Raw genomic sequence first — 19700 nt, forward strand, 5'->3', positions numbered from 1 at the left:
GCCCCAAAGCATGATGTTTCCACCCCCATGCTTCACAGTAGGTATGGTGTTCTTTGGATGCAACTCAGCATTCTTTGTCCTCCAAACACAACGAGTTGAGTTTTTATCAAAAAGTTATATTTTGGTTTCATCTGACCATATGACATTCTCCCAATCTTCTTCTGGATTATCCAAATGCTCTCTAGCAAACTTCAGACGGGCCTGGACATGTACTGGCTTAAGCAGGGGGACACGTCTGGCACTGCAGGATTTGAGTCCCTGGCGGCGTAGTGTGTTACTGATGGTAGGCTTTGTTACTTTGGTCCCAGCTCTCTGCAGGTCATTCACTAGGTCCCCCGTGTGGTTCTGGGATTTTTGCTCACCGTTCTTGTGATCATTTTGACCCCACGGGGTGAGATCTTGCGTGGAGCCCCAGATTGAGGGAGATTATCAGTGGTCTTGTATGTCTTCCATTCCCTAATAATTGCTCCCACAGTTGATTTCTTCAAACCAAGCTGCTTAGCTATTGCAGATTCAGTCTTCCCAGCCTGGTGCAGGTCTACAATTTTGTTTCTGGTGTCTTTTGACTGCTCTTTGGTCTTGGCCATATTGGAGTTTGTGACTGTTTGAGGTAGTGGACAGGTGTCTTTTACACTGATAACAAGTTCAAACAGGTGCCATTAATACAGGTAACGAGTGGAGGACAGAGGAGCCTCTTGAAGAACAAGTTACAGGTCTGTGAGAGCCAGAAATCTTGCTTGTTTGTAGGTGACCAAATACTTATTTTCCACCATAATTTGCAAATAAATTCATAAAAAATCCTACAATGTGATTTTCAGGATTTTTTTCCTTCTCATTTTGTCTGTCATAGTTGAAGGGTACCTATGATGAAAATTACAGGCCTCTCTCATCTTTTTAAGTGGGAGAACTTGCACAATTGGTGGCTGACTAAATACTTTTTTGCCCCACTGTACATGCACACACTCACACAGAAGACAGCGCATTCGCACACTGTATTCTGTAGGCCAGCCCTGTTTGTTGTATGGCCTGGCTCACAGAGAGTGTTAAGAATAACAGGTTTAGCAGCTTAACCAGAGACCCTCTGATACCCAGCCTTTAGAAGACAATATGCTGTAGTCTATAGGCAGTGGAGGTTCTAGCTTGTATGGCTCCCTGGGCGAAACCCCCCTTCAGCACCATTCTATACTAACTGTCATTTTTATTCAGACATTTGGAACAACGCAAATTAATAATCATAACATTTAAAATGATATAAATAAACTCAGCAAAAAAAGAAACGTCCTCTCACTGTCAACTGCGTTTATTTTCAGCAAACTTAACATGTGTAAATATTTGGATGAACATAAGATTCAACAACTGAGACATAAACTGAAGACGTTCCACAGACATGTGACTAACAGAAGTGGAATAATGTGTCCCTGAACAAAGGGGGGGTTCAAAATCTAAAGCAACAGTCAGTATCTGGTGTGGCCACCAGCTGCATTAAGTACTGCAGTGCATCTCCTCATGGACTGCACCAGATTTGTCAGTTTTTGCTGTGAGATGTTGCTCTTCGCTGGCCATGGCAGAACACTGACATTCCTGTCTTGCAGGAAATGACTCAGAATGAGCAGTATGGCTGGTGGCATTGTCATGCTGGAGGGTCATGTCAGGATGAGCCTGCAGGAAGGGTACCACATGAGGTAGGCTGTAACGCACAGCGTTGAGATTGCCTGCATTGACAACAAGCTCAGTCCGATGATGCTGTGACACACCGCCCCAGACCATGACGGACCCTCCACCTCCAAATCGATCCCGCTCCAGAGTACAGGCCTCGGTGTAACGCTCATTCCTTCGATGATAAACGCAAATCCGACCATCACCTAAAAAAAGAAACGTCCCTTTTTCAGGACCTTGACATTCAAAGATAAAAGCAGTGAGGGGACGTTTCTTTTGAGTTTAGCTTGTTCCCTTGATGTTAATGTTACTAGCTTGTTCCCTTGATGTTAATGTTACTAGCTTGTTTCCTTGGTGTTATTGTTACTAGCTTGTTCCCTTGTGGTTATTTATTGTAACTAGCGTGTTCCCTTGGTGTTAATGTTACTAGCTTGTTCCCTTGTGGTTATTTATTGTAACTAGCGTGTTCCCTTGGTGTTAATGTTATTAGCTTGTTCCCTTGTGGTTATTTATTGTAACTAGCGTGTTCCCTTGGTGTTAATGTTACTAGCTTGTTCCCTTGTGGTTATTTATTGTAACTAGCGTGTTCCCTTGGTGTTAATGTTACTAGCTTGTTTCCTTGTGGTTATTTATTGTAAATAGCGTGTTCCCTTGGTGTTAATGTTACTAGCTTGTTTCCTTGGTGTTATTGTTACTAGCTTGTTCCCTTGTGGTTATTTATTGTAAATAGTGTGTTCCCTTGGTGTTAATGTTACTAGCTTGTTCCCTTGGTGTTAATGTTATTAGCCTGTTCCCTTGGTGTTAATGTTACTAGCTTGTTCCCATGGTGATAATATAACTAGCTTGTTTCCTTGGTGTTATTGTTACAAGCTTGTTCCCTTGGGGTTAATGTTATTAGCCTGTTCCCTTGGTGTTAATGTTATTAGCCTGTTCCCTTGGTGTTAATGTTATTAGCCTGTTCCCTTGGTGTTAATGTTATTAGCCTGTTACCTTGGTGTTAATGTTATTAGCCTGTTACCTTGGTGTTAATGCTATTAGCCTGTTTCCTTGGTGTTAATGCTATTAGCGTGTTCCCTTGGTGTTAATGTTATTAGCCTGTTCCCTTGGTGTTAATGTTATTAGCCTGTTCCATTGGTGTTAATGTTATTAGCCTGTTCCCTTGGTGTTAATGTTATTAGCCTGTTCCCTTGGTGTTATTGTAATTAGCTTGTTCACAGGGCAGCGGCAGCAGCAGGACATGGCCGAGCAAGCCTGAGGTGTTTCACATAGACACTGTTGTGGCAAGACTTATTAAAAACCAATTAGATGTTAGGAATGGTTCTCTCAGACTGAGCCTGGGGTGAACAGTTACTGGCCCTCAACCTGTCCCAAGCCACCATGTGATCTGACCATGGGGTCACCCTGTGTCCAACATTCTCAGCGCTGAGAATGCAACGTGACACATCTCAATGCCTGTTGACGTGCACATGGAGACCGTTATGCATTATTAGTGGCTATTTAGAAGCCTCAAATGTTATGATGTAGCAGACCTCCCAGATGAGGATAGAGCATATAGAGAGCACCGTCCTTGCCTTTGTTTGGCTGGAGGCAGGGAGCTCGTACTGGTGCTCAGGCCAAGGCCATGTGGAAGGAAAATATGCTTGGGTGGAAAGTATGTCTCTCTCACTCACTCACTCACTCACTCACTCACTCACTCACTCACTCACTCACTCACTCACTCACTCACTCACACACACACACACACACACACACACACACACACACAACATGCATGCATGCACATACTTTGGCAGGGGTGACGTCAACGAGGTGGGCTGAGTTGTTTGGTCCAAGCACTTCCCCAAAAGTTGCCAATTGACAAACGGCAGCTGAACTCCAATGGGGGATCATACATGGGGCGATAGACACCAATATACATTTGGTGCACCTAGAGCCAAGCGTTTAGGAAGGTTGTCTGTTTTTTGTCAGAAGTAGCCAAGCTAGCCATCTAGAAGACCAGAAAGAACTGTACGGACAGGCTTTTCATCCATACATAGGGCCTTCAGAGGGGGTTGTGCTCTGTTGACAATGAGGGGGATCTTGTCCTTTTTCCTACATGAGCACAGTGGTGCATGATTACTGAGGGTTGAATGTTCATGTGCTGACTCAATAAAGGGGATTTTAAAATTCTCTCTCTCTGCCTGTCTCTCTCGCTCTCTCTGTCTCTCTCGCTGCCCCCCCCCCCCCCCCTCTCTCTCTCTCTCTCTCTCTCTCTCTCTTCTCTCTTACTCTCTCTCTCTCTCTCTCTCTCTCTCCTCTCTCTCTCTCTATCTCCTCTCTCTCTCTCTCTCTCTCTCTCTCTCTCTCTCTCTCTCTCGCTCTCTCTGTCTCTCTCGTTTGCCCCCCTCTCTCTCTCTCCTCTCTCTCTCTCTCTCTCTCTATCTCTCTCTTCTTCTCTCTCGCTCTCTCTCTCTCTCCTCTCTCCTCTCTCTCGTCTCTCTCCTCTCTACTCTCTCTCTCTCTCTCTCTCTATCTCTCTCTCTCTCTCTCTCTCTCTCCTCTCTCGCTCCCCCTCTCTCTCTCTCTCTCTCTCTCTCTCTCTCTCTCTCTCTCTCTCTACTCTCTCTCTCTCTCTCTCTCTCTCTCTCTCTCTCTCTCTCTGTCTCTCTCTCTCTCTCTCTCTCTCTCTCTCTCTCTCTCTCTCTCTCTCTCTCTCTCTCTCTCTCTCTCTCGCTCTCTCTGTCTCTCTCGCTGCCCCCCCTCCTCTCTCTCTCTCTCTCCTCTCTCTCTCTCTCTCTCTCTCTCTCTCTCTCTCTCTCTCTCTCTCTCTCTCTCTCTCTCTCTCTCTCTCTCTCTCTCTCTCTCTCTCTCTCTCTCTGTCTCTCTCTCTCTCTCTCTCTCTCTCTCTCTGTCTCTCTCTCTCTCTCTCTCTCTCTCTCTCTCTCTCCTCTCTCTCTCTCTCTCTCTCTCTCTCTCTCTCTCTTCTCTCTCTCTCTCTCTCTCTTCTCTCTCTCTCTCTCTCTCTCTCTCTCTCTCTCGCTCTCTCTGTCTCTTCTCGCTGCCCCCTCTCTCTCTCTCTCTCTCTCTCTCTCTCTCTCTCTCTCTCTCTCTCTCTCTCTCTCTCTCTCTCTGTCTCTCTCTCTCTCTCTCTGTCTCTCTCTCTCTCTCTCTCTCTCTCTCTCTCTCTCTCTCTCTCTCTCTCTCTCTCTCTTTTATTTATATATATATATATATCGCTCTTAGTTTGTGGTACCTGAATGGGAACTACCTGGTGATCATGGTCTCCATTAGCGTGATCCTTCCTTTGGCCCTGATGAAGCAGCTGGGTGAGTTGCACCTCTTCTTCTCCCTTCCAACCTCTTTGTTTTCCCGCAAAATAACAGCAAGCTCATATGTGACACTAACCACGTAATAAACCTGGGTTGTCCACAACACACAACTGAATACTGTGTTAGCTAACTAAGCTAAAGGCCAGCCGTTAGGCTCTGGGAGCTAACATGAATCTTCGGGTCTCAGGCAAGGCTAGTCATCAAGAGTGTAGTTCACTGAACCACCTCCACTACATAAGGACATATCCACAGCTGTCCTGCTGGGCCAGGTCTTATGAAAGCCTCAGATAGCTTTACATTAGGTTATAACAGGTACATGTGGTTAGATGTGAGAGCTACACTCTTACTGAAACAAGTGGGAGGTGAAGGTGGAGGAATACCGCAGGGTGTATTAAGGCATTAAGGCTTCCATTGCCGTGTGGAGGTCCTGACAGCATTGTCAACTCTCCTGGGTCACACAGCAGCCAATCAGACCCTCACACCGCTCCTGCTCTCCTGGCCCGGTATTGGTTCTGCCGTGGAAATGGCAGGGATCCAATTAGCCTCCTATGTCTCTATGGAGCCCAGAAACACAGAGTCGTAGACGACCAAGTCAACACTAACACAGATGAGATGCTGCATTGTGGTGCGGTTACACACACACACACACACACACACACACACACACACACACACTCACACAGTGCAACACAATGTGTGTTGCACTGGGAATCATGATTGGTCCACACCCCTGCAGCACATTGATTACATTTTAAGAAATGAAGCGCAGCAATCTCCTCCTGTCACTGGTACTCATTTCCATGTTAAAGGCATGTAATTGGATGTGGTCTTTCCACCATTAGTAGCCTACATCTAGTGTGACCACCAAACTTAAATAGCTCACAATTCTATTCCATTATTTCTAATATGTCATTGTTTTGTGCTCTACAGGCTACCTGGGCTATACCAGTGGTTTCTCCCTTAGCTGCATGGTCTTCTTCCTCAGTGCGGTACGTTTGTTTCTTCATTCTCCTCTCCCTCCTCTCCTTCCTCTCCCCCTTCTCTCATTCCTCTCTCCCTCCTCTCTCCTCCCTTTGCTTCCTCGCCTCCTCCCTCCCTCGTTCATCTCATTCTTCTCCCTTCCTCTCATAGACTGAGTCATCTAATCATAAGAAATAGCTTTTCTGAGCTCCATAATACTCCCTCTCCTTCCCTCCTCCTTCCTCCCTCATCCCTCCTTCATCTCTCATACTCATGTCTATTCCCTGTGTGTATGACACTGATCTCAGACATGTTGCTGTGTTGCTTGATGTGTATCCTATCTCTCCTCCCCTACTCTTCCTCCTCCTCCCCCTCTCTCCCTCTATCCCTTCTCCTCCTCCTCTCTCCCTCTATCCCTTCTCCTCCTCCTCTCTCCCTCTATCCATCCTCCTCCTCTCTCTCCCCCATCTCTCCTCTCCCTCTCTCCCTCCCCCTTCTCCTGTCTCTCTCCCTCTATCCCTTCTTCTCCTCCACTATTTTCTCTCTCTCTCCCTCTCTTCTTCTCCCCCTCTTCTCTCTCTCTCCCTCCCTCTCCCTCTATCATCCTCCTCCTCTCTCTCCCATATCACTCCTCTCCATCCTCCTCCTCTCTCTCCCCCATCTCTCCTCTCCCTCTCTCCCTCCCCCTTCTCCTGTCTCTCTCCCTCTATCCCTTCTTCTCCTCCACTATTTTCTCTCTCTCTCCCTCTCTTCTTCTCCCCCTCTTCTCTCTCTCTCCCTCCCTCTCCCTCTATCCATCCTCCTCCTCTCTCTCCCATATCACTCCTCTCCATCCTCCTCCTCTCTCTCCCCCATCTCTCCTCTCCCTCTCTCCCTCCCCCTTCTCCTGTCTCTCTCCCTCTATCCCTTCTTCTCCTCCACTATTTTCTCTCTCTCTCCCTCTCTTCTTCTCCCCCTCTTCTCTCTCTCTCCCTCCCTCTCCCTCTATCCATCCTCCTCCTCTCTCTCCCATATCACTCCTCTCCCTCCTCCTCCTCTCTCTCCCTCTATACCTCCTTCTCCTCCTCCTCTCGCTCTTCCTCTATCCCTCCTCCTTCTCTATCCCTCCTCCTCCCTCTCTATCCCCCCCCCCTTTTCCTCCTCCTCCTCCTCCTCTCAATTTAAATTCAATTGAAGGGGCTTTATTGGCATGGGAAACATAAGTTTACATTGCCAAAGCAAGTGAAATAGATGATAAACAAAAGTGAAATAAACAATAAAAAGATGAACAGTAAACATTACACTCACAAAAGTTCCAAAAGAATAAAGGCATTTCAAATGTCATATTATGTGCAAATAATTACTGGTTCTTCACTGGTTGCCCTTTTCTTGTGGCAACAGGTCACACAACTTGCTGCTGTGATGGCACACTGTGGTATTTCACCCAATAGATATGGGAGTTTATCAATTTGTTTTCAAATTATTGTGGGTCTGTGTAATCTGAAGGAAATATGTGTCTCTAATATGGTCATACATTTGGCAGGAGGTTAGGAAGTGCAGCTCAGTTTCCACCTCATTTTGTGTGCAGTGTGCACAAAGCCTGTCTTCTCTTGAGAGCCAGGTCTGCCTGCGGCGGCTTTTCTCAATAGCAAGGCTTTGCTCACTGAGTCTGTACTTCCTCTGTAGGTGATCTATAAGAAGTTCCAGATCCCCTGTCCGTTTGAGGAGTTCTCTGCAGCCAATCACACGGTTTCTCACCTGGACATCCACCTGAACGTCACTGATAACCACGCTCTCCATGATAATGGTCTGTTGCACGAGGTGGATGACTCCCACTGTGGTGCAAAAATGTTCACCATGAACTCTCAGGTACAGTAGACCAGACCACAGGGCCAATGTTTCACCAGCCCTGGGCTAGGGTTAGGACTGTTTCCCAAATGGCACCCTATTCCCTATATAATGCACTACTTTTGACCATAGTCAAGCTCATTAGGTGTTTGTGTGTTTCCTTCACAGACAGCATACACCATCCCGATCCTGGCCTTTGCCTTTGTGTGCCATCCTGAGGTTCTGCCTATCTACACTGAGCTCCGCAAGTGAGTATGCCTACCTTACCCAACCTTGTTCCATCTGTCTCCACACGGTGCCTCCCTAGTGTCAGCACTAAACCTCTGTTCATAGGTTCCTACATGCATATAGTATACGGTGCATTTGGAACAAATTCAGACCCCTTGATCTTTTCCACATTTTGTTACATTACAGCCTTATTCTAAAATGGATTAAATAGTTTTTTGTCCTCATCAATCTACACACAATATTGCATAATGACAAAGTTAAAACAGGTTTTTAGAAATGTTTGCAAATGAATAAAAAATAAAAAACAGAAATACCTTAATTACATAAGTATTCAGAACCTTTGTTATGAGAAATTGAGCTCAGGTGCATCTTGTTTCCATTGAACTTGATTAGAGTCCACCTGTGGTGAATTCAATTGATTGGACATGATTTGGAAAGGCACACACCTGTCTATATTAGGTCCCACAGCATGTCAGAGCAAAAACCAAGCCAAGAGGTCGAAGGAATTGTCCGTAGAGCTCGAGACAGGATTGTGTCGAGGCACAGATCTGGGGAAGGGTACCAAAAAATGTCTGCAGCCTTGAAGCTCCCCAAGAATACAGTGGCCTCCATCATTCTTAAATGGAAGAAGTTTGGAACCACCAAGACTCTTCCTAGAGCTGGCCGCCAGGCCAAACTGAGCAATCGGGGGAGACGGGCCTTGGTCAGGGAGGTGACCAAGAACCCGATGGTCACTCTGACAGAGCTCCAGAGTTACTCTGTGGAGATGGGAGACCCTTCCAGAAGGACAACAGTCTCTGCAGCACTCCACCAATCAGGCCTTTATGTTAGAGTAGCCAGACAGAAGCCGCTCCTCAGTAAAAGGCACATGACAGCCCACTTGGAGTTTGCCAAAAGGCACCTAAAGAACTCTCAGAACATGAGAAATAAGATTCTCTGGTCTGATGAAACCAAGATTGAACTCTTTGGCCTGAATGCCAAGCGTCACATGTGGAGGAAACTTGGCACCATTCCTACTGTGAGGCGTGGTGGTGGCAGCATCATGCTGTGGGGATGTTTTCAGCAACAGGGACTAGTAGAGTAGTGAATGGAGCAAAGTACAGAGTTCCTTGATGAAAATATGCCTCAGAGCGCTCAGGTCCTCAGACAGCCCGAGACTGCAGTGCAGTAGCCCGAGACTGCAGTGCAGTAGCCCGAGACTGTCGCTCAGTAGCCCGAGACTGTCGCTCAGTAGCCAGAGACTGTCGCTCAGTAGCCAGAGACTGTCGCTCAGTAGCCAGAGACTGTCGCTCAGTAGCCAGAGACTGTCGCTCAGTAGCCAGAGACTGTCGCTCAGTAGCCTGAGACTGTCGCTCAGTAGCCCGAGACTGTCGCTCAGTAGCCCGAGACTGTCGCTCAGTAGCCGAGACTGTCGCTCAGTAGCCCGAGACTGTCGCTCAGTAGCCAGAGACTGCAGTGCAGTAGCCCGAGACTGTCGCTCAGTAGCCCGAGACTGCAGTGCAGAGAGCAGAAGAAATATCAGCCCGTGAAGAGAAGCATCAGATTGAACTTCACTCAACTTTCTAGTTTTCCTTGTTAACACTAACAATGTTTTCCTTTACTGTAGCAACTGTGATTGAATCAAGTCAATATTAGCCACTTTCAATGAAGCATACCGAAACAAAACTAACTTTGCAAGAGATTTTGTTGTAGGCAGAAAGCATCAGAGTAGGATTCTATTGCATTGACACCCACTACTCAACCCCTACTCTACACAGACCGGTGCGACATAACCAATCAGCGCTGCAGTAGGCCTATATGCAAACAGACCATTGCCATATATGGATCTGTGCCATTCTCTTTGAACTGGATTGTGTTTAGAGCATGAGCGTGAGTAGATACTGCTTGTTTTGACATCAAAGTGAGAGCTGCATGTAGCCATATGTGCACATTTGTTCATATTCTTTGCTAGTTAGTGAGTTCTTAGCCCAGTTATATAGATCATTTGTAGTCAGCAATGGGGGAGTGATTGCTTCCAACAAGAGCACAAAACATGTACATTTCTAGACATCTTAGGAAAAGAGAGTCGGGTAAAGAGGTTTTTTGTTGTCTTAAAGGGGCAGTGTTGTGTTTTGAGACAGGTTTGAATAATTAAGTAGCCAATAGGCAGAGGGTAGAATAGTTTGTCTGATTCTCTGTAATAATGGTATGGGAATAATAATGCATTTTATTTTGTAAACTGGTTTCTTGCATCAAACAACACAACAATATTTTCTGTCGCCTCCTTGTCAGAATGACAAGTGGATAAACAGACTCATGTCAAGCCCTGCGTGTTTTTTTCAAAAGTCTCATGGAATGTAGACTTACATTGAACACCAGACATGGCCTGCTACTGTAGACTGAATGATAGAACAGCTATTTCCCTGTTAAAATGTCATGGGATGTATTTTCTCCATTGTTTTTTAGGGTAGGCTACTCTGGTAGGCCTACATTATGATCAAATAGCCACAGTAGCCTACTTGGCCACTGTTCAAACTGTAATTTTAAGCAGGTACAGCCTCAGTTTGCGCTGGAAGTTTGCGCTCAGCAGACCTGAAATTTGCTCAGTGACGGAACAAAATTTGAAAGAACATTGCTCTTACCCTAACCCACTGAGCCATTGGATTGGAACCACAAGATTTTCCAGTCAATGTTGACTGTTAACCAGTGTGTGTGTGTGTGTGTGTGTGTTATCCAGCCCTTCTCAGAGGAGGATGCAGCATGTCTCCAACCTCTCCATCCTGGTGATGTACACCATGTACTTCCTGGCTGCTCTCTTCGGCTACCTGACCTTTTACGGTGAGCACCTCCTCTTCACCACTTAAACTCCTGCCCTTTCCTCAGGCTGAAATATACCGTAGTCATGATTGTGTGCCGTAGTCTCAGAAGCCCAGGCTTATCACGTTAAGTTGGAAAGCCTGGGAGGATCTCCTCAGAAAGTAGTCTCACGTATCTGGTGTTAAGTAGAGTGTAAATGGAAACTAGTTAAACTTGCCACTTCTCCAACCAATCAAGTATTTTGCATAGGTTCTAAAGAGACATTGTATTTCTAAATAATTTTCTTGCAACAAGCTAGCATAAGATACAAAACAAATGCCTCATAGGCCACAAGACTATATTTGCAGTAATGTACAGTTTAAACATAAACACAATATCCATATTGGACACTCCTCCTGTTCCCTCCTGAACATTTGCAATGTTATTGAACCGAAACAGTAAGTGCGCTTTTGGAAATAAGAGCATAACTCCCCCTTGTGGTCATTACACACTGTAATATTATTGTAGCTTGAGACACATGATGTTTTTATGTCTTTCAACGAGGAACAGCAGACCTCAATGTATGAGTCAACATAAGTAAGGCTACGTTTGGAGGTTCAGTGTACAATAATGTGATTCTTGATGTTACCCCTGTTACCCCTAATGTTTCCCTGATATTATCTCTAATGTTACCCCTAATGTTTCCCTGATGTTCTCTAATGTTTCCCCTGGTGTTATCTCTAATGTTACCCCTAATGTTATCTCTGTTACCCCTAATGTTTCCCTGGTGTTATCTCTAATGTTTCCCTGATGTTATCTCTGTTACCCCTAATGTTACCCATAATCTGATGTTACCCCCTGATGTTACCCTGTTATCTCTGATCTTACCCTGATGTTTCTCCCTGATGTTACCCTGATGTTACCCTAATGTTACCCCCTGATGTTACCCCCTGATGTTACCCCCTGATGTTACCCCCTGATGTTACCCCCTGATGTTACCCCCTGGTGTTACCACCTGACGTTACCCTGTCCTTACCCTGACGTTACCCCCTGACGTTATCCCCTGATGTTACCCCCTGATCTTACCCTAATGTCACCCTGATGGTACCCCCTGTTCTTACCCTGATGTTACCCCTTGATCTTACCCCCTGGTGTTACCACCTGACATTACCCCCTGGTGTTACCAGCTGACGTTACCCCCTGGTGTTACCCCCTGATGTTACCCTGTTATCTCTGATCTTACCCTGATGTTACCCTCTGATGTTACCCTAATGTTACCGTTACTCCCTGATGTTACTCCCTGATGTTACCCCCTTGATGTTACCCCCTTGATGTTACCCCCTTGATGTTACCCCCTTGATGTTCCCCCCTTGATGTTCCCCCCTTGATGTTACCCCCTGATGTTACCCTCTGATGTTACCCTAATGTTACCGTTACCCCCCTGATGTTACCCCCAGATGTTCCCCCTTGATGTTCCCCCTTGATGTTACCCCCTGATGTTACTCCCTGATGTTACCCCTTGATGTTTCCCCCTGGTGTTACCACCTGACGTTACCCTGTCCTTACCCTGACGTTACCCCCTGATGTTACCCTGATGTTACCCCCTGATGTTACCCCCTGATCTTACCCTAATGTCACCCTGATGTTACCCCTTGATCTTACCCCCTGGTGTTACCAGCTGACATTACCCCCTGATGTTACCCTCTGATGTTACCCCTGATCTCACCCTGATGTTATCTCTGATGTTACCCCTGATGTTATCTCTAATATTACACCTAATGTTTCCCTGATGTTCTCTAATGTTACCCCTGATGTTATCTCTAATATTACCCCTAATGTTACCCATAATCTTACCCTGTTATCTCTGATCTTACCCTGATGTTACCCTCTGATGTTACTCCCTGATGTTACCCTAATGTTATCCCCTGTTCTTACCCTGATGTTACCCCTTTATCTTACCCCCTGATGTTACCCCCTTATCTTACCCCGTGACGTTACTTTGACATTACCCTGACGTTACCCTGATGTTACCCTGACAGGTAAGACTGAGACAGAGCTGCTACACACATACAGCAGAATCGACCCTTATGACACGCTCATCCTGTGCGTGCGATTGGCTGTCCTCACCGCTGTCACACTGACTGTCCCCATCGTGCTCTTCCCAGTAAGTTACACCCACCCCCTCCCGTTCTCCACTATAGCCTCTTCCCTCTTCTGACAGACATAGAAAACTGATATTGTATACTGGCCGTTGGGGTGGGATTGGTGGGGTGTCTGGGGGTTCCGTGGGTGGCTTACATTTAGTTTGATTCCTCATGTCTTAATTTGAAATGGTGGGTGTCATGGCTTGATGAATTACAGTAAAATGCTAATTTGAAGAGGAATCACACGGTTGTTTCTGACACTAACTCTGCCCCTTTCCCTCCTTATTCCTCTCTCCCCCTCCCTCCCTTTCTCTCTCTCTCTCTCTCTCTCTCTGTATTTCTCTCTCTCTCTCTCTCTCTCTCTCTCTGTATTTCTCTCTCTCTCTCTCTCTCTCTGCCCCCTCAGGTGCGCAGGGCCTTGAACCAGATGTTTTTCTCCAGTAAATCGTTTAACTGGCTTCGTCATGTGGCCATCGCCATCACTCTGCTCTCCTTAATCAACATTCTGGTCATCTTCGCCCCCAACATCCTGGGAATCTTCGGCATCATCGGTTAGTTACACAGATTAAATGTAGTCCTGGACTAAGAAGTACAGATTAAACCTAGTCCTGGACTAAGAAGTACAGATTAAACCTAGTCCTGGACTAAGAAGTACAGATTAAACCTAGTCCTGGACTAAGAAGTACAGATTAAACCTAGTCCTGGACTAAGAAGTACAGATTAAACCTAGTCCTGGACTAAGAAGTACAGATTAAACCTAGTCCTGGACTAAGAAGTACAGATTAAACCTAGTCCTGATTTAATAACAATTCAATGATGATTCTCCATTGAAAGTGCTTTTTAGTCCAGGAACAGAAACCGTCCCTTTAAATTGACATACTTTACCTGACCTAGCCAAAAATATTTGACATGTAGAAGTTGCTGTTGTCTGGGATGTTTTACATGGTTAAATGTGTGGTTATGCACCTGCACCAGTAATTCTTGATTCACTTTCTCTCTTTTGCTCCAATCAAAGTGAGCAGTGGATCTCTGTTTTGATATCTCCCCTGTGTCTGGCCTTAAAACACAACACAAAACGTGACCAGCGGGCCAGTGTTTATTGACTCAATGATAAACACATGACCTTAGTCAATATTTTTTTACATCTATTTCCCTTGAATGAACAACATGTTTCATGTTATGGAGGTCAAAGTCAAGGTAGTTAAAGGTCATGGACCAAGCCACAGCACCAATCATCATCCACTAAAAGAGGGAAATCTGACAGTGTTTGTGAATGTTGGCCTTGGCCCATATTCTGTTTTTGGACAGTTTGTTCTACTGGATGTCCTGTGTAAAATGATCTGTAGCTCTGACCTTCATCTCTCCTCCTCTTCCTCCATCCTCCTGTTCCTCCTCCAGGTGCCACATCTGCCCCCTGTCTCATCTTTATCTTCCCTGCCGTCTTCTACATCCGCATTGTGCCTAAGGAGCAGGAACCTATGTTTTCCACCCCCAAGATACTGGTGAGCACATATCTCATCCTCTCCATGATAATTGTAATATTCTCATATCTTGATTTGATCTGTGTAAGATTCTTCATCATTACTGTTATTGTGTGTCCTTATGACTATGTTTAGAGTATGGTTCTGGTTACCATATACTAATAAATATTCTAATGATGGTGTTTCCTCTGTCTTCCCAGGCTGCCTGTTTCGCTGGTCTGGGCGTCGCCTTCATGACCATGAGTTTGAGCTTCATCATCATTGATTGGACAACAGGGAGCAGCAACTCTGGCGGTGGTCACTAGAGGCCGTCCTCTGCTCTTCACATGCCGGGGTCATCTGGGGGTTGGCAGAGGCTTTAAGGGGATGCCTAGGTGTGTGTTTAGAACTGTTTTCATGTAATTGATGCACTATCCCCTCCGTGGTAGAGCAAAGGTCAAAGGCTTCAGGGAGGTTGGGGGTAGGGAGGGGGAGACATAATCAACCCGCTGGGAAAAACCATGCTGAACATTTCAGTCCTCTTGAGACTAAAGACTCGGACAAAACAGTCTGTACTATTGTAAAGCAGTAGAGAACTTATTTGAACAAAAGGTTTCATAATCACTGTATGTAGGCCATCACAGAGGAGTACTTTTACATGAATCATCAGGACTAAACAGGGTATTATTTTTAAATCATGCTGATTATTATTATTTATCAGTGGGATAGTGCATCCAAGTCAATGGAAAATCCAGAAGAAAGAAACTCATGCTGGTTCCCCCTCCTTCACTCCCTCCCTCCTTCCTTCACTTTCCATCCACCTGTTTCTTTCTCCCTGACCACTGTATTCATGTGAACTGCAGCTACATGTACTGTAGTACTGTAGATATGGTGGAATCTATATGTAAAGAAGGCAAAGGAAGCACATGACTACATGATAGGGAAGTGACACTACATTATGTGTCATATGGTATTTTTGTACTATAGAAGAAATGGTTACATCTATAGGTTAGGTGAGTGCTGTAAAACATACAGTCTGTGGTTCTCTTGGTATTCCTGTCAATCACTTTCTGCCATCAGCACGTACTTTAACCATCAAAGTTTACCACACTTTTCCAAATATTCTATTTGTGCGGGCATACACAGATAAAGTATATTTTCACATGTTTTCTACCAGGAGTGCCATTAGCCTGTGTTGTTTTATCTGCCAAAGCTAAGGGTGCATGTGGTTGTTGGGCTTAGTTCAAGAATATGTCCCATGATGCATTATGTTATTGAACTCTTCCTGTGTCCCTGGTACCTACAGTACACTCAGATGATGGAAGAATGACTCAACCAACCACACAAATAGCCTATACAGTGAAATAGTAATCTCTATTTATTTTACTAGATGTATCCATGTTTTTTAATTTCACAAGGTGTGCTAATGGACTCCGAACAGAGTATTTAACTATATGATCAGGTATTTTGATAGACTTTATAGATGGTATGTACAGTCCGTAGTGTATTGTATGATATTGCATATTGGAGGGTTTAGATGACAGTTGAAAGTGTAGGAGGCGATCTTGAGGGCAATGAGCTGATTAAGGAGAAAAAGATAAACAGCATTTTACATTCATGTTAGTTAGATGATCAACTGACATCCTAGATACAGTATTGACAGATTTTTATGATCAATTGTGCTTTTATCAATTTAAGATGAATGACTTAAACTGACCCTTTTAACACTAATAGCACATATTCAATTAATACTTATATTTCTACAATGAATTTGTAAACCCTTGTCTAAATTCAGAACAGTTCAACTGTGCCCTTTCAGTTACAACTGGGGTTTGGCTTACTGTTTTTGGCATGACGAAATATGGAGGAAAAGTGTTTTGGTTATGTTGTTGAGCTAGTCTTTATTGTATTTTAACATCTCTTTTCCACTTGTTTTGTGATTGGTGGTTGAAGTTTTAGTGGAAGAAGCAAGAGTGTCACCTGTCTGGTGATTGGCTGATTTATTAATTGATTAATTTAACACACTAAATGAACTAATGTGATATTCCAGGCATAGTATGCTGATATCAGGACTCTATTTCCAAAACGTGTGGCTATATGGCTGTATCTCCTAATGTATCTGGTTTCTAAACGTAAGGTCTTGTGATCAAGTACAGTTTTTAAAGCGTTGACGATGAAGTGAACTGAGATTATTCGATTTTAATGTGATTCAAAAGCCCCTTTAGGCTTCTCAATTTCATAACGCAGCATTTGATAAATGATTTTCAAAACAACACTGACATCTTATCTAAAAAAACTGGGATAGCATTGTAATAACATTGTAATAACATTGTAATAACATTGATAATTGTTGAAAAAACCCATAATATAACTTATTGAATCCTGTTATCCTGAAAGAGTTGAATTGACATAACCTTTGAAAAATAATTCAACCAATGTAAAGGTTAGACTCACAAAGTGGTGGGTACTTTGTTAGTGGTGTTTTCTAATCTCAAACGTATAATTTGCCAAGTCCTACATATGTAAGACAATTGCTATTTTATATTTCATTATTCTTATACACTGCTTCTGATGTTGCTTTGTCTTTGTGCACAATAATTGATTTTAATTTTTGAATCAAGAGAATATTGTTGAGCGGTCTTTCTTTTACTCAACGGCTAAAAAGTTCATGCATGTATCTGCCTCAAACCCATATTTCTCCTGGTCTTGCTGAGGCAGTGGTTGTGGTATAAAGGAGGCAACACCTTGCCATAGATCAAGAACAGGCAACTCAACAGTGTCTGCTGGTTGTCTCTGCTCCCTGGTACTTCATTGATCCATAACGGTCATTGGGTTCTCAGGTCTCTATCAGTCGCTGAGTTGAATGAATAATACAGCAATAACCAGTGGACACTACGGTCCAGCCCGTCCCTGCCATAGACTATGGTGTATTACCTTAATCCTTAGGCCTCTTCTGTCTGGGAATGTGCCTACAGTATCTAGCTACTACCAACTGTTTCTCTCTGAGAGCCCTTGCGTTTCAACTTTAGAGCTTTGCTATCACTGTTAGAACGTCTGGGGCAACATTTTCTTTCTCTTGTACCCAACCCAAACTATGCAAGCCAGTTAACATGTTGTTATAGCTCTTGTTTTAACTTTGCAATTTATTTCTGAGGAAATGACAGCACTATGCGTGAATAACAAGTTATGTATGAACTTTGGGCTTATAAGGTGGCTTATATAAATAATGTATATAAATGTAAACCCTTTATATTTGTGATGCATATCTAGCTTTTATAGTGTAAATAGCAGGGACAGTTTCAGTCTGACAATAAAACAAGTGTAAAAGTTTTTACACCTGAGTCATTTCTGTCCTTATTTGTTGTCTGTATTATCACCACACATACACACGCACACGCACACACACACAGGTTTGTTATAGCTTCTGTCAAAGGGTTTCTGCTCTATGGTCAAGTAGTACATGGTCTATCGTCTGCCATACTGCTCAAAGTAAAGCTGTGTTTAGATAAACACACTTAAACTTGCCCTGGATCAGTATGCCCCTGTCCTTGCCTAACAACACTAATGTTTACGGGACAACTATGGGACATTTTCTTGTCAGATTCCAGTTAGGTCTGGTTTTACTTTTATTTATGCGTTACCAAGAAAAATCTCATTATGAATATTCCTAATTCCCAACACATGGGGGCGCTACAAACAACTCCATAATATACTCTTGCACACCAGGTCATCAGAATGTGCCTTCTTGGATGGATGCTTCATTCAAGAAAGTACTATAAAAAACATGCTCTCTTTTCATCTTCCAGTGTAAATCAAATCCATTTGCAGTCTTGCAACTATTCTCAGATGCATGTGCAAATTAAGCCCCTCGAGAGGTCACGAGCACTATTCAGCTCAGTTAACCATGAACAATTAACACTTTTATTTTAAATTAATATTATACATAAATAGATTTGATTTAGTCTCAAATAAATAATGAAATGCTTAATTTGGTTTAAATAATGCAAAAACACAGTGTTGGAGAAGAAAGTAAAAGTGCAATATGTGCCATGTAAGAAAGCCAACGTTTAAGTTCCTTGCTCAGAACATGAGAACATATGAAAGCTGGTGATTCCTTTTAACATGAGTCTTCAATATTCCCAGTTAAGAAGTTTTAGGTTGTAGTTATTTTAGGAATTATAGGACTATTTCTCTCTATACCATTTGTATTTCATACACCTTTGACTATTGGATGTTCTTATAGGCACTATAGTATTGCCTAATCTCGGGAGTTGATTGGCTTGAAGTCATAAACAGCGCTGTGCTTCAAGCATTGCTAAGAGCTGCTGGCAAACGCAGGAAAGTGCTGTTTGAATGAATGCTTATAAGCCTGCTGCTGCCTACCACTGCTCAGTCAGACTGCTCTGTCAAATATCAAATCATAGACTTAATTATAATATAATAAACATTAGATCTTAGTCCTGTATTGACGCTTTGCCTGTTTGATGGTTTGGCGGAGGGCATAGCGGAATTTCTTATAAGCTTCTGGGTAAGAGTCACGCTCCTTGAAAGCGGCAGCTCTAGCCTTTCGCTCAGTGCGGATGTTGCCTGTAATCCGTGGCTTCTGGTTGGGGTATGTACGTACGGTCACTGTGGGGATGACGTCATCGATGCACTTATTGCTGAAGCCAATGACTGATGTGGTGTACTCCTCAATGCCATCGGTTGAATCCCGGAACATATTCCAGTCTATGCTAGCAAAACAGTCCTGTATCCAAACATTTCAGACACAGTAGTTATTCATATGAATCATAAATCTTCTTTAATCAGTATTAAAACAACATGCGTATGAAGAGGACTAACTGTTCCCTGTAGGCCTACATGAAACAGTCAAAAATCAGTGTGAGGGTCCCTTCAACAGAACCTTGCTTAGTTGTTGGCAGTAAGGTTGTTAATTAAGTTATAGGATATGTGTTCATGAGTAGGCTTTTGAACATGAAACCATATGAGAATAGTTTGGATACAAAGAAATCACTTAAGAAAAATACAGCCATCTGTTTTATGTGTTGTAATACTCCCCCTTGTGTCCAGATCAATGTATCAATTTACCTACACTGTAATAACACTAGAACTATACCTGCCGTGTAACTAGCCTACCATACAATTGTAGGCCACTTAATGTAAAGTGCAACAGATCCATTTAAATGTTTAGTGCAGTCCATTGCTGGTGGAGAGGTTTCATAGTCGTCCCATCCCATGTTCATTTAGATATATGGACACATTTCTTATTTATCATCTGGAAAAAAACATGGATTCCTATAATTAGACCACCATGAATATTATCCCAGTGGATGATGATGCTC

At 43.8% G+C, this 19700-nt stretch overlaps 1 protein-coding gene across 3 annotated transcripts in view; it reads left to right on the plus strand.

Moving 5' to 3' along the window:
• The window catches only part of slc38a3b (solute carrier family 38 member 3b), a 57788-nt gene extending 40096 nt beyond the window's left edge, over window positions 1-17692 (plus strand). For all 3 annotated transcript variants that reach the window (XM_020493988.2, XM_020493978.2, XM_020493981.2), the window contains 9 exons: window positions 4879-4961; window positions 5895-5953; window positions 7590-7772; window positions 7920-7999; window positions 10696-10796; window positions 12794-12918; window positions 13305-13449; window positions 14297-14400; window positions 14580-17692. In XM_020493988.2, the coding sequence (XP_020349577.1) occupies window positions 4879-4961; window positions 5895-5953; window positions 7590-7772; window positions 7920-7999; window positions 10696-10796; window positions 12794-12918; window positions 13305-13449; window positions 14297-14400; window positions 14580-14684 (985 nt within the window). In that variant the 3' untranslated portion in view covers window positions 14685-17692. The remainder of the gene's footprint in view (window positions 1-4878; window positions 4962-5894; window positions 5954-7589; window positions 7773-7919; window positions 8000-10695; window positions 10797-12793; window positions 12919-13304; window positions 13450-14296; window positions 14401-14579) is intronic.
• Window positions 17693-19700: the final 2008 nt, after the last annotated feature.

This window comes from Oncorhynchus kisutch, linkage group LG1 (genome assembly GCF_002021735.2).
Source record: "Oncorhynchus kisutch isolate 150728-3 linkage group LG1, Okis_V2, whole genome shotgun sequence".
Lineage (NCBI taxonomy): Eukaryota > Metazoa > Chordata > Actinopteri > Salmoniformes > Salmonidae > Oncorhynchus > Oncorhynchus kisutch.